This window comes from Phocoena sinus, chromosome 17 (assembly GCF_008692025.1).
Source record: "Phocoena sinus isolate mPhoSin1 chromosome 17, mPhoSin1.pri, whole genome shotgun sequence".
Classification (NCBI taxonomy): Eukaryota; Metazoa; Chordata; class Mammalia; order Artiodactyla; family Phocoenidae; genus Phocoena; species Phocoena sinus.
Genome location: NC_045779.1, coordinates 54,157,085 through 54,173,211, shown reverse-complemented (window position 1 = coordinate 54,173,211; position 16,127 = coordinate 54,157,085). Strand labels below are relative to the sequence as shown.

The 16,127-nt window shown below is 33.1% G+C and overlaps 1 protein-coding gene across 3 annotated transcripts in view; it reads left to right on the top strand.

Annotated features, from left to right (window-relative positions):
• The window catches only part of CSMD3 (CUB and Sushi multiple domains 3), a 1,083,470-nt gene that overhangs the window by 776,515 nt on the left and 290,828 nt on the right, over window positions 1–16,127 (top strand). For all 3 annotated transcript variants that reach the window (XM_032609830.1, XM_032609829.1, XM_032609828.1), the window contains one exon: window positions 10,359–10,550. In XM_032609830.1, coding sequence (XP_032465721.1) covers window positions 10,359–10,550 — 192 coding nt within the window. The remainder of the gene's footprint in view (window positions 1–10,358; window positions 10,551–16,127) is intronic.

Below are 16,127 nucleotides of genomic sequence, written 5' to 3'. Positions count from 1 at the left end.
AATCTGGACTGTGACCTTGCTGAAGTTTCTTGACGTATTGAAAAATAATATACAACAACTTCTTAGACAAACTACACAGTGAATAGTAAAATCTAGTGGTCTTTAAAGATTTATCTCAGAGTTTATATTTTCATAGAATTATACAATATAATTGTTAGAATAGAACTTTAAGATTATTTTCTAATACTAAATCAGGCAGGTAGAAGATTATTACTATGTCAACTTTACTGATGAGGCAGTTAAAATTCAGGGAACTAATACAACCTGGTCAATGTCCCTTTCCTACAACAGTACAGATTACAATACAAGTCTTCTGCTTTTGATTTTATCCAACTGTATAGAATCTAAGATTTTTCTCTTTTGAAAGTTCTTGAGATAAACAAGTTTATACCAAAGTGTCTACTTTCTGAATGGAAAGGACACACAAGAACTTATGAGTGATTTAAGTGTATTTATTCTTTGTTGCACAGAGCAATCCATAAGCAAACTGGACTGTTAATTTGCCCAAGGTCACCAAGATGGTAATTCAGACATTATCTCTGAATTATCATCCATAATATAGTTGAAACTTATACATGTGCTAGTTAGGACTGTGAAATATGTATTAGGCGAGGTGCGCATTTCCAATTAAATTATACTCTCAATTAGATGAAACAAATATAAAATGAGAAGTCAGAAGTATATTTACAGTACTGATGAGTTGTAAAAATGGTGAGAACTCAGTCATTTTCTGTAGTATTTAGTGCTATCAGTATTCTGAAAACAGCCTCAGGTTATCCAGATAGATTAATTAAAACAAATTAAAATGTAATATAAATATTGTTACTGCAGTCTTGGAATAAATATTTCCCAGTGTCAAACAAATGCTAAATTATAAACAAACCTTAAGCATACATTGAAATGACTAGTTGTAATTTTGTTCATTCATCCATCCATTCATTCATTTCACACACTTTTTTAATAAAAAAATTTATTAAGCACGGGCTTCTTATTGCTGAGCAGGCTTCTCTTGTTGCGGAGCACGTGCTCTAGGCTCAAGGGCTTCAGTAGTTGTGGCCCATGGGCTGAATAGTTCTGGCTCTCGGGCTCTAGAGCACAGGCTCAGTAGCTGGGGTGCATGGGCTTAGTTGCTCCGTGGCATGTGGGATCTTCCTGGACCAGGGCTCAAACCGGTGTCTCCTGCACTGGCAGGCGGGTTCTTAACCACTGTGCCACCAGGGCAGTCCCCCACACATATTACTTGAACTTTTTTTTTTTCATTGAAGTATAGTTGATTTACAGTGTTGTGCCAGTCTCTGCTATACAGCAAAGTGACTCTGTTACACACATATAGACATTCTTTTTTATATATTATTTTCCATTGTAGTCTGTCACAGGATATTGAATGTAGTCCCCTATGCTGTACAGTAGGACTTTGTTGTTTATCCTTGATGAACTATTTTTAACTATTGTGAAAGATTCTCTTCAATGTCTTACATATAAGGGCAATTTATTCCTAGGGTATAGCAACGCTTGATTTAATAAGATCCCATGTTGCTTAACAATAAATGCAGTAACTCTTTCAGTGGATTTAGACTATTGGTGAAGATTAAAAGCATTGTAAAAACAATTCCTAAGGAAAGCTAATGTAAACTTTCTTAACTTGAGCATAAACTCTTTTTTAAATTTACATACACTTATATATAATTAGCATGTTAATAACATATCTTGAAAAATTATTTTTACTGTATACGATAAGTAGTTATAAAATGGTATTACTTTTACATATCTATTTTTTTCACACCCTGAGTCATGAGAATTTTTAAGAAAAAACTATTATGGATACAAGCGGTTTTTGGTGGAATACAAACAGTTCAATTTTAAAGGAAAAGTTAGTCATTACAAATTTATTTCTGACCCATTATAATAACCAGATATAAAAATTCATTTTGTTAGAAGCAAATGCTACCATACAGATTAAAATCACTTGCATAAAAAATACAGTAAAAATTACAAGATTTTGTATGTTTGCAAATGTTCAGTTTATTTCTTATGTCAGAATTTTACATTCTATGGTGAATTTATTTCTAACAAAAGTATTTGTATCTGGGTATTATATTAAATTAGAAATAAATTTGCAATGAGAAATTTTTACTTTCAAATGGAACAATATTTATTTGATTTTATTGATATCAGTAGCATAGGAAAAAATTTTATTCACAGGTGAAATTTAATATATTTTACATTTTTATTTACAAAAATTTGAAAATTAAAAGATTTTATAATTTTGCAAGTGTTTTGGACATGGTAAGCTGAGGGGCCTATTAGATATACAAGAAGTTAAATAGGCAGTTGAATAGAATGGTCTGAAGCTCAGGAAAGACATTAAGACTGAATATATAAATTTGGGAAGCATTAAACTAAAAACAGCATTTAAAACCATGGGATAAGGTGAAGTTATCCAAAGAGAAGTTGTAGAAAGATGGGAGCAGAACCATTAAGAACTAATCCCTGAGGTACTACAGCTCTCAGTCATTGGGTTAACAAGGCAGGGTTAGCAAAAGATACCAAAAAGAGCAGCAAATAAGCCAGAAAAGAGAACTAGCAGTCTGATGACTGAGAAGCCAAGAAAAAAAGTGCTGTGACAAATGTTGCTAAGATTTTTCTGAAAAAAGAAGGCACTAAAATCATTGAATTTGGCAGCCTAGATTTAACAAGGACAGTTTAGTGAATATGTCTGATGAATGGCAGATGAAACTGGAGACAGTTGTACAGATATCTCCCTCAGGACAGATGTTTAATAGGTTTTCTACTAAAGAAAGGAGGGAAATGAGAAAAATAGTTAGAAGAGAATGGGAATGTAATGAGGATTTTGGTTGTTTATTTAAGATGGAAGTTGTAAGCCACATTTGTATGTTTTTGAGAATGACCCAGTACAAAAGGAAAACATAGTGATTCAGAAGAGATGAAACATCTTCAGGAATGAAGTCCTTGAGAAATAGAAAGGTTTTAATACCAGCAGGACAAGAACTAGGGTTAGCCTTACATAGAGCAAGGGCACCTTCTTCATTGCTACGGGAGAGGAAGTAGAGAATATGGATGCAGACGCCAGAGATTTGGTGAGGGTGCGCCTATCTTATTGCTTCTACTCTCTTAAAGAACTGTAAGGAAGGAAATCAGAAAAAAAGAGACGACAGGAAGAGCAAGAATGAGAAAAACAATTGGAGGGGAAATGTTCTTGTTACTGTAATTACTTAATACCATTTGACACATGTATGGCTAAATTTGGCATATATCAGGTTAAATTTTATTTTTATTACTTCTAGTAATACCTGCAAAATAACCTTGAGTCTTTCTTTTCTGCTTCCCTTTATGGTGAAATATCAGGAGCAAGAAAATGTTTGTGTGTAATGAAGGGTTATCAACTGTTCTTGCCTTTCTGTTTCAATGTTAAGTCTAACTTTTTTGCCCAATTCTTTTGTTAATAAACAACTGTCAGAGTTCCATTAGTAGGGCATGGCTTTTTATTGTTTTATCTGGTAATGGGATAGGTTTGTGCTGAGACAGTATACCCTAATGGCTAAGAGCCCTGCTGTTTCTTGACTCAAATTCCAACTCTACTAAGAGCAAACATTTAATATCATGGAGACTTATTTTGCCCATTTAAAATAGGGATAATAATACTTCATAACGATTTGTGTTTTAGCCTAAGAGTATAAACTTAGCTTCTAGTTAAGTGTTTTGCACAATGTATGCTCTCAATACAGACAATAATAGTAATCATCATTATTTTATTGGTATCTATTCTGATTGCCCTTCACCTTGAACAATTACATCTCTTTCTTAGATACACAGATTTATTTCAGTTTGACAAAATATACACCAATGGAATCCTGTGAATAAGACTGTATTGTTAATATCTGTGAAATTTTTTAAAGTAAGAAATCAATACATTTAAAGCTAAGTGTTATAAACATGTAGGTTTTTGGACTATTCCAATCAGAATGATAGGCAGGTAGGTAGCTGCTCTTCTGATTTTAAAATGACAATAAAGATTAATAACATATTTTAGAAATTTCAATTGAAGTCATTATTTCACTTGAGCTTTATACTATAGTTCACACTTTCAGCACTTTTGTTTTGCAAACACTCTATCACTTTTATTTAAGAAATGTCCCTCGGTAATGGTCTCACGTCTGCACAGGACACTTCATCCACTTTAAGTAACTATGTGATGTTGGTCAGGCTTCTTATCTTTTTTTAGCCTCAATCTTCTCATTGGGAAAATATAGATACTAATAGTACCCAGACTTCTTCTGAATCAAATGAGATATAGATCATAGTACAAGTGTTTGAAAGACAGTAAGTGTCCAATAAATATTACATAATGACAGTATTAACTAGTCACATACTCTTCTATTTATATACCTTTTCCCTGTGACTATTATCATTTTTACTGAATAATCAGCTGTGAAACAGACTAACCATCTGATAATTCCTATTCTAGACTAACCAAAATGTAAATGGCCATTTCTTTTTTTGGGGGGGGACAAGGAAGGGAAGTCATCTTTCATAGTCAATTTCACTAGGTTTTGAAAACTAAATCCAAGATATATTTGGATAGGATAGCATATAAGCCTATTATATACACTTTCTAGGATGTTCCTTTCATGATATCATTGCAGGTGAGATAACAAGTTTGTTAAGACCCTTTATCTTTGTTGGAATTTATGCTTACTTTACATATCTATGTTAAGAAAAATCAGGAATAAATGACAAACTTAAACCTAATAGAACAAATACAGATATTCATTTCATCAATTAAATTTGAAGTCATTTGGACTTAAAAAACTGAGATAATAGGGCTTCCCTGGTGGCGCAGTGGTTGAGAGTCCTCCTGCCGATGCAGGGGACGCGGGTTCGTGCCCCGGTCCGGGAAGATCCCACATGCCGTGGAGTGGCTGGGGCCGTGAGCTATGGCCGCTGAGCCTGTGCATCCGGAGCCTGTGCTCCAAAACGGGAGAGGCCACAACAGTGACAGGCCTGCGTACTGCAAAAAACAAAAACAAAAAACTGTGATAATAAATAGAACTTACCTATCTTAATACACTGGTGGCAGGTATATTATTTTCTAATATATACTTTTTAAATTTTTATGTCTTTAAAATAGTTGATAAATTAAAATACTTAATTGCAAAAAAGTCCTCATTCTATAGAAACACCCTGTATATTATTCCACAGTAGAAGAGAATAGAGAGGAACAAACATCTACTTAAATATATATATATATATGTATATATAACAACAGTAATAAAATGCAAATAAGAATTATATATCTTGAGAATTGTATGTTCCACAAAATTAAACAAGTGTCAAATAAAAATTCTTAATCTATTTTTACATATGTGACTAATACTGACTGAGTTCTAATATTATATAATTGTTTTTAAATCGTGCTAATTTTGTGAGATTATTTCAGTCCTAATTTCCAAGGAGATACAGAATGACTTTTTAAATGTTTAGTTATTTTCTTCAATGGCTATAGTTTCTATTTAATACAGAAAAGAAGAACGACCGATGCCAAAATTAATGTAATTTTGTCTACCCACAAACACAGTGTATAATCAGTATAGAGATTAAACTTTGAATAAGTAAAGAAAATAAGACAATAGCATTCACAGCAAGTAATTCTTTCTTGTGTATTTAACTAATTGCTTTCAGAACTCAAGTAATTGCAAGAAAAAATTTATTTGGTCTTTCACTAAACCCCATCATTCTCTATTGTGTTTTAAAATCTTACTTGTAATTTATTTATTAGTTGAGAGAAAAAGGAAGAGAACAATTTTGCCACCTCTCTTCCTTCAAGTCAACCAGACCCAAAGGCAAATGAATATTTTTACATATTATATATTAGCTATCATATTGAAGCCTTTATATTTTAGCTACTAGGTTCCACTTTAAATCTTTAAGCACAGTGACTCTGACAATAAGGCCAAAACATCTTTTTTCCCTCAAACTCTGGTAAGACATGGTTATACCAGCTGCTTTCATTTCAGTGTTTTTGTAACATTGTTATATGTACGTTTTTACTTTGAGAATGTTCATATTAAGCTTCAAGCTTTTTGCAGAGTCCAGCACATAGGAAGCCTCTACAACAATAACAAAAACAACAACAAAAGAATATTTTTCATAATCTGTATATCATTCTACTTTTCAGCTTGAAAGCTGTAGCACATCTTAGCTTTATATCACTCCTTTCCAATTAAAACATCCTAAGTGTAAATCTTGTATGTAGGACATCCAGTTCCACTTTTGTATTGTAAAACCAATTCATAGATCAGTTTTAGTGTTGGTGGAAACCATTCCAGAGCAATTCAAGAAAAGCTTAATGACTGAGTTTATCACAAAAGCATTTACAAAAAAAAAAAAGTCTATCAATATTGAAAGATTATAATTGCCAGACCCTGTGATGCCTGATGGATGTTCTGGTAAGGAACACTGATAGGTATTACAGAACAAATCCAATTGGAAATTGGAACCAAGTCCCTACCCCACTTCCCTCAATATTCTCCAATATGAGTCTGATTGTTATTCTATTAACAACTAAAAATAACTCTCTCAAAAATAACTCAAATGAAAGAAGATTGAATATTTTTTAAATGGACACATTTATGTGCACTGTAGCTTTTCTATTTATGGGTATAATCTCTGTACTTTTTATCATTTCTTAATGGGGTTTATTATGTTTAAATGTGAAAGAAAATGTATCTCTAGGACAGTTAACAGATAGAAGAGGACAGTCTAGTGTAACATTTAAGGGTTTGGCTTCTGAAATCATACTGACTGGGGTTCAAACCTTGGTTCTGCGTTCTTTAGTTTTTGTAATATTGAACAGGTTACTTAATCTTCCTAAACTTTAGTTTTCTCACCTCTAAAATAAAAACAATAATGGCACTTGACCCATTGGTTTGCTAGGAGAATTAAAGGAATTATACACGCAACGTCTTCATCCTTGGCCATTGCTCAGAAGCACTAGTTTGTCAGTAAAATGAAGCAAAACTGTTAGGATTTCTGATGATGTGTATGATGATACATAGATTTAATTTAAGTGGTCGGTAAAATAACATTTGCAGTCTACATCTTGTAACCCTTTTTAAAAAGTAACCCTTTAGAAATTAACCCTTTTAAAAATAACCTTTTAGAGTCATGTACCACAATGTTCGTTGCAGTTGTATTTACAATAGCCAGGACATGGAAGCAACCTAAGTGTCCATCGACAGATGAATGGATAAAGAAGATGTGGCACATATATGCAATGGAATATTACTCAGCCATAAAAAGAAATGAAATTGGGTTGTTTGTAGTGAGGTGGATGGACCTAGAGTCTGTCATACAGTGAAGTGAGTCAGAAAGAGAAAAATAAATACCATATGTTAACACATATATATGGAATCCAAAAAAAAAAAAAAGGTTCTGAAGAACCTAGGGGCAGGACAGGAATAAAGATGCAGACATAGAGAATGGACTTGAGGACATGGGGAGGGGGAAGGGTAAGCTGGGGCGAAGTGAGAGAGTGACATGGACATATATACACTACCAAATGTAAAATAGATAGCTAGTGGGAAGCAGCTGCATAGTACAGGGAGATCAGCTCGGTGCTTTGTGACCACCTAGAGGGGTGGGATAGGGAGGGTGGGAGGGAGATGCAAGAGGGAGGGGATATGGGGAGATATGTATACATATAGCTGGTTCACTTTGTTATAAAGCAGAAACTAACACACCATTGTAAAGCAATTATACTCCAATAAAGATGTTAAAAAACTTAAAATAAAAATATCCTTATTTTACCCTTTCTGAAAAGATATATAAAACAATTTGCAGTCTGTTCAGTTTTGTGTGTATATATATGTGTGATTATATATAATATCACTTTTTTGTTGTTGCTGCTTTTATGCAGTCTCAGACTTAACATACCACCAACATTAGTTGTTTTTTTTTTCAGTTTTTTAATTGATATGGTCCTCTTGATTCCCAAACGACTTTGAGAGTCAGAGCATTATATTTGTGTGTAGATTCTCTGGTTTCATTGCTGTGTATGAGTATTAGGGAGATGAGCTATCAATACAAAAAGTACACCTGGTAGATTGTAACAAATTGTTTGGTATATTGGTGAATCTATCTAACTGTATCTACCTACCTACCTTTGTACCTGTTTACTTACCTACTAGGGATGTATACAACAGAATCTGTTTGTAGGTGCCACCGCTATGCAGTTTGAACAATTTGAAGTCTGTTCAGTTTTATGTCTGCCTATTTCTTCTTTGTATTCCTAGCACCTAGCACAGTGTCTGGAATATATTAAGTTAGTAAATGAATGAATGAGTGAATACCAGTTATGTGTCTATAATCCAGCCATTTGTGTAGTTACTTTAATATGCAGTTTAAAAAATAATTTGTACAAGGGCTGAATCCTACATTTATGAATATAGTTTAATAAGTAGCTTAAATGAAAAATTTAATAGCTTTTTTGTCTTGATACTTAATTATCACATGCTTTAGGGTAAATCTGCTTTGTGGTAATTCAAAGTAATATCTTGTTCCATTAACCTGAATAATTGTAGTTAATTATGCTATTATATGTGCCCTATACTGTATATAGAAGAACAGTTGCTTTCCTGTGGTCCCATACTCTTCTCTAATGATTTTTTAAACTTTTTGAAATTTTTAAGTAATTTTAGATTTATATACAATTGTAAGAAATAATAGAGATCCTGTATACCCTTTACCCAATTTTCTCCAATGATGATTTCTTGGATAACTATAGCACAATATCACAAGCAGAAAATTGACATTGATATCAATCCATGAACCTTATTCAGATTTCATTAGTTTTATATATGCTCATTTTTGTGTGTATGTTTATTTTGTATATAGTTTTATGTAGATTTGATCACCACCACCAGAGGTAAACCACAGTACAGTTCCATCACAAAGATCCTTCTACTTACTGTTTTATAGTCCTGGTCATCTCCTTCCATCCCCTTCCCCTACAATTCTTGGTAACCAGTAATCTGTTTTCCAACTTCATAATTTTGTCAATTCAAGAGTGTTACATAAATAGAGGCAAACAGTATAAAACATTTGCTATTGCATTTATTTACTTATCATAATTGCCTTCAGATCCATTCAAGCTGTCTTGTATATCATCATTCCCTTTTTATTACTGACCAGTATATCATGGTATGAATTTAGTTTAATGATTCACCTGTTGAAGGTGGTTTGTTCCTAGTTTTTAGTTATTACAAATAAAACTCCTGTGAACATCCACGTTCAGGTTTTTGTTTCTCTGTAGTAAATGGGCAAGAGTACAATTACTGGGTTATGGTAAGCACATTTATTTTTGCAAGAAAGTGCCATCTTCTTTCCACAGTGGCTGTACCATTTTACATTCCTACCAGCAATGGGTAAGTAATTCAGTTTTTTGCAGAATCTTGCCAGCATTTGGTGTTACTATATTTTTTATTTTAGCTGATCTGATAGGTATGTAGTAATATCTCATTGTGGTTTCAAATTTCATTTCCTTAATGGCTAATAATATTGAACACTTTTTGATGTGCCATCTGGTATCCTCTTTATTGAAATGTTTTTTGCCCATTTTCTAGTTGGATTTTTTTCTTTCTTTTTTTTTTCACAGTTGAGTTTTAAGAATTCTTTATATATTCCAGATACAAGTCCTTTGTGGAATATAGCCCATGCAAATATGTTCTTCCAGTCTGCAGCTGTCTTTTCATCCTCTTCACAGTGTCTTTCATGTAGTATCAAAAAACAGATTTTGAGTAAATTTATTATTTAGCTACTAAAATGCCATGTCTCTGCTTGAAGCAATTTAATACATAAATTATTTACCAAAAACAATTAAAAAGTATTTATTGTGCAGGTATTTAAAAATTAGCCCAAGCATTTTTAAATTGAAGTACAGTTGATTTACAATATTATATTAATTCCCGTGTACAGCATAGTGATTCATAGATAGTTTTTACAGATTATATACTCCATTAAAAAAGCAACAAGGAGATATTGTATAGCACAGGGAATTATGGCCCAAGCATTACGCACAGGCTCAGCGGCCATGGTTCACAGGCCCCGCTGCTCCACAGCATGTGGGATCTTCCCAGACCAGGGCACGAACCCACGTCCCCTGCATTGGCAGGCAGGTTCCCAACCACTGCGCCACCAGGAAAGCCCAACCCCAAGCATTTTTTAAGTTAATTTTCTAAGAGCACATAGATATGTGGAAGCTTCTCAAATATAAGATCTGGAACTTCGAAGGTGATTTTGGATAGCATGAAAACTAAAGGTTTGTTTCTGTCTTTTCATAGGTTCTGTTGCCACTGCATGTCGTGACCCAGGGGTTCCCATGAATGGGACTCGAAATGGAGATGGACGAGAACCTGGGGACACTGTTGTTTTTCAATGTGACCCAGGATATGAGCTTCAAGGAGAGGAAAGAATAACCTGCATTCAGGTAGAAAATCGATACTTCTGGCAGCCCAGCCCACCAGTTTGTATAGGTATGAATTTAGAATAATTAAAATTTTATACAGGTGTAAAACAATGGTTAAAAACTGGTTTCAGTGTTTTAATTAAGAACAGTATTCTGGAATAGGTTATATGGGAGTATAAGATTTCAGAGGTCTATAACCCTCCAAAAATGCACAAAATTATAAATCATTGTTATTTTTCCCCTGAGGAGAGGGTCTATAATTTTATTAGATTCTCAGTGGTTCTAACACTCTAAAAAAAAAAAAAAAACAGTAAAGAATCAAAGTTCTTCAAATATATGTACACCAAGGGGGGAAAGTGGCAGGGTGGATGGTGGTGGTGGATTGAATTGGGAGGTTGGGATTGACATATATACACTAATATGTATAAAATAGACAACTAATAAGAACCTGCTGTATAAAAAAATAAATAAAATAAAATTCCAAAGAAAAAATAGAATCAAAGTCCTTGAAAAATCCTCGTCTTCCCTTTCTACTATACAAATGTAGTAATTCACTACTTTTAAAATTTAAAGAGTGGATTCAGACTCTATTTAAATTGGGCCAGGTTGATCTTGCCTCAATAATGGTTATTCCTTCTAAGAAAGAAAATTTTATCAGAACTTAGGTTTGAGTTTCAAAGCTTTGACTTTCCCTTCAATCCGTGTATTCCAAATGAATTATCAGTTTTTATTTTGATGATCTAAGGATTTGCAACTACTTGGTTCATACTTCCAACTCTCTGCCTTTTGAATCCATGGTCTATTCTTGAATCTCCAAGTTTAACTCTAGAAATTAAGATACATATTATTTCCCTACTGGGTCTGAGAAAAAGTTAGAGAGATATACCACGTTTGGAATAAAAATAATGAGAAAACTTGCTATATAATCTTAAAAAAAAATTTCATTATTAAGGTTCTTAAATTCATCTAGTTTAATCTCAAAACTTGAGCTCAAGTGTTTTAAAATTGGCATCATCTAGAATGTATAATACAGTTTGCCCAAAGTACGTTATGTGTACTCAAAATTTTATTTATCATATTCTTTCCCTTACTACACTGCAAGCACCTTGGGAGAAGATTCCATATCTTGTTCAGTGTATTTCTTATAGCATGCAAATTTAGCACTTTTAGGAGAGAAAGCCTTATTTTTGTTCACTTTATATCTAACTCATAAATACATTTTCAATAATCATTTCCCCACTGGGAAAATGATAATTTTTCCTATTATCACATGATAATAGGAAAAGAGTGTTTAGTACCTCAGTCAGAAGTGAACATATCAAGCACTCAGTTATTCAGATTTACTTTACCCCATTTTATGCTTCTTATGCAAGAGCTGCAAACTCAAATTCATTAGTGTGTCCTATGTGTTGATTTAGGCATTGAGGATTTAGCAGTACAATAAGACAGAAGATTTCCCTGTTTTTGTGAACTTCTCTAGTAAAGTGAAAACTAAAAAATCTGAATTCATATCACATCTTTTGTATTTTATTTGTTGGAATTTTAAAAAACACAATACACAGAACAAAACACATCTAAAGGCTCAAACCAGGCAGGGAGTAGACAGATAGTTGTAGACTTCTGTAGAAAATGGAGCAGATGATAAGGAAAAGGCTTATTAAAGGGACATAAAAAAAGCACAAAATAAGGACATACATTGAGCCAGTTCAGATTTAGCCATATTTTCCTTTACAGTTTATTTCCGTTTATACCTATGTTGCTCTCTATGTACCACTGCAAGATTCTAAATCATCAAACATCGATTAATTTACATTTACTATAAATACACTCATAAAAGCAGAGGAAAAAATACAGAGAAAACAATATTTTCAAAGGAAAAGGGATTGAAACAATGAAGTTTTCATTTGTTTACCAGACAGTTAACCTAAGAAAATGCCAATTAAACTAAAATGCCACATTCAAATTAATTGGAATTTGACTGAGTATCTTGTAAAGAGAATCTTTGTGTAAAGAGGAAATGACAGAATTCCACAGACTTACTGTGGAACTTCTTGTTTATTGTGATTCTTAGACCTATTAAACGGGTGTTATTTATTAGAATTACTAGAAAGGTTATATTATGTCAAATGTTGTCATGTAGAGAATTCTGAAACATTTAACAGCTTTACACTGAAATGCTAGAAAACACGAAAATCCAAAAGGTTAAAAGAGTAAAGAATTTTGAGATAGGCTGTTATAAAATTCCATTTGTAGACAAGACTTTAGCCAGCAAGTCATAATTCTAGAAAATAAAAGTTAAACACCAAATTTTACTTTAATTAAGCAGATTGTGGGAATTTTTTGTAAGGACAGTGGTGTTGTGTATAATTTTTTGGTAGGAAAAGATTGCTTAAGGAGAGGGTATGCATTAGAGTTTCTCTGAGGAAGATAGTAACCTTAAAAAAAAAAAATCTGAAAAATTGCTAAGCTGCAGAAAACTTGACCTCTGAAACTTACGAGAAAGAACTCCATGATTGGAAATACTATGCCAAAGATTAAACCCTGAACTTTTTAGAAACTTCATAAGTTTATGTCTCAGACCCTGGAGCATAAAGCATTTTGCTTGCATGTAGAAGTAGTCAACCTTATAGCAAACACCAAGCAGAAGGACAGTCATTTTTAAGAGAGTTAATAGAATTCATTCTAACAGAATTGACAGTGTGAAGATTACTTTGACATTGCCAGAGGGAAAGTAACAGCACTCAATATGAAGGTAAATAACAAAGACATTAGTATGGGTGGGCTGCTAAGACAGTAGACACAAAACTGAATAGGGGAGAAAAATTAAGATTGTAAAATCATTATCAATAGTTGCCTGTATAACTGTCTCATAAGAAATTACACGCAGAACAAATCATAAATGTGTCAGAACTCTATGGAACCTAACTAAAAATTTAATTCACAAATATATTTGATTTAAAGAGAATCTTACTTTGGATGCTTTATGATTAGATGCATAAAAGATGTACTTTCCAAATGGGATTTAAAGTTTAATATATTAAATGCAGAGAGAGTTTGCCTTACTACTGAGTTGTTTGGGATATACAAATGTTAGATAATGCCTCAGCTTGTCTCAATAGCTTTTATAGATTTTCAAAATCTACTACAGTTATGAAATTTATCTGGAAAACCTCAATAAATAATTTTAATAATAGAATCAAAAGAATTTTAAAGGATCTTATGCTCCAATAATAGTATAATCACAAAATATATCCAGTAAGATACTTAAAAATATGTGTAATGGATTTTCCTATATCTTTTATGATAAAGGGTATACACATATAAACGTATATGTGGATGTGTTCATGTGTATAAAATTGCTAACGATAAAAAAGACCAAAGTTTCCTGTGAAAAATAAGGAGAACTGAAACAAACAAATAAAATTGCCCCCATGATCCCCCAAAGTACAAATGATACCACTTCCTTAGAATGTGAAAAAAAACACAAAAAACATTCCTGCCTTTTGTGCATATATACATATATATATACACATATGTAACTGCATTTGCTATTACACATATATTTCTAACATTTTTCAAATTCACATAGATTTTTAAAGTTCCAAAGATAAAATGTGTCATTATTTTAATCAAAACATATAGCTTTTATCAAAACAAATTATTATTTTTATCAAAACAAATTAGATTGCCATTCAGAATTATTCATCTTTAATCTTCACAATCAATACAAGGAGTCAATAGCAATTCAACAAACATTTATGGAATGTGTAGTATATGCTAAATCTCACATAGAAAATAACATATAAAACACAGTCTTTAGCTTGCAGATTAGTGATGAATGCAGATACCTGAAAGGAATATTTAAATAAAATATGGTAAGGGAAATGATGGAGATAGGCACAGGTTGCTATGGATACTAGAGTGTGTTGGAGAGAGCTGAAGCAGAGTCCAGGCTGAGAATTTCTAGGAAAACTCCCTGGAGGCAGTGATGAATCTTGAGACCTAAGTAAAAGTTATATAGAGGTAGAAGGGAAGACATGTCAGGAAAAACAAATAGGATGCATAAAGGCATGTAAATACAAGGAACAAGCAAATGATAGTTTTGAGTGTAAATTATGTGTCTAGATTGGTGGTTGATGCAATTGGAAAGGTTGCAAGGGTCAAGACATGAAAGCTATACTGGAGTCGGGACATCATCTTTTAGGCAATGTGTAATAACTGCAGAACTTTATGCATGGACATAGTATGATTAGATGTTTTCACTGGGAAGATGAAATGGAGGAAACGAGATTATACTAGAGGCATGGGAAACAAAAAATATTGCAATAATTCTGGAGGCATGTAAGAGTCAGATCTAGAAATGTGGTATTAGAAAAGGAAAGAAGAGATAGATTGAAAAATATCTATGAGGAACTGAGGTAGGGTCTTGGTAGTGCTTCTTGATAGACTGGAGTCAAGGGTGCAATAAAGAAAAGGGAAGAATCTTAGGCCTCTAGCTTGGGAATATATGTGGTTGGATGATAGTGCTAACCAAACATCCTAGGAATACAGGAGAAATTTGAGTTGAGGTTTGGATATGTTGGATATTCTGTGTTGATGTACCCACAGTGATCAGGTAGAGATAGCCAGTAAGCACTTGAGCATATGGTTTAGAATTAAGCAGAGAAATCTGTTGGAGATGATAGGAAAAAGGGGTTATCAGTATGTAAGTGGAAGATAAACTCACAATTCGGACATGATCAACAAGGAAAAATGTAATAGAGTGAAAATTAGAGACGATTAGGTAAGGAATTCAGGAGAATACCAAAATTATAAGATGAAGTGAAAGAAGTGCTTGCCAATAAAACAGAGATCTGTACAAAGACATCAGAAGAAAATTAGAAGTGGAGTTCCAAAAACGAGGAGAGTGAATTTACGGTGAAAGTCAACAGATAAGGATGACTGCAGATATGAAGAGAAAGATAAAGGCAAAAATACCCTCCTATATTAGTCAATACAAAAGTCATTTGAGGATGAGCTAGGGAGTGTTATGTGTGGGAGGCTCGGAGGCTAAGGGAAATAGCAATGGCTGGAGAGAGCAGGAGAGGTGGGAAGGACCACATAAAGACATCTAGAGTCCCTAAGCAACAAAAAGGTTGTTGTCTCTCTAAATATAATTTCAAATAAAAAAAAAAATTCTAAGCCTGAGATAAGTTTTCTCAGGATGAATACTTTGGTACTTTTCTTCAAGATATAACATAAGAAACTATTTTTTCCCAGTGACCTGCTTTGCTAATCATGTTAGTCTGCCTACAGGTACATATAGTACATAGGTGATGAAAGAGAGAATGAGATTAGACTTCGTTTTCAAAAGGTGTAGTTGTAAAATAAAAAACAAATTCAAAATAGCGAGGAGAGACTTTTATTAACAAGGAATTATTGTACAATTTTACTTTTGTAGTGTATGGAAATATCAAATCACTATGTTATACACCGAAAACTAGCAGTGTTATAGGTCAATTATAATTCAAAAACAAACAAACTCATAGAAAAAGAGATCATATTTTTGGTTACCAGAGTCAGGGGCTCGGGGAGAGCTAATTGGATGAAATTGGTTCAAAAGCACAAACTTCCTGTTTCAAGATTGATAAGTACTGCGAATGTA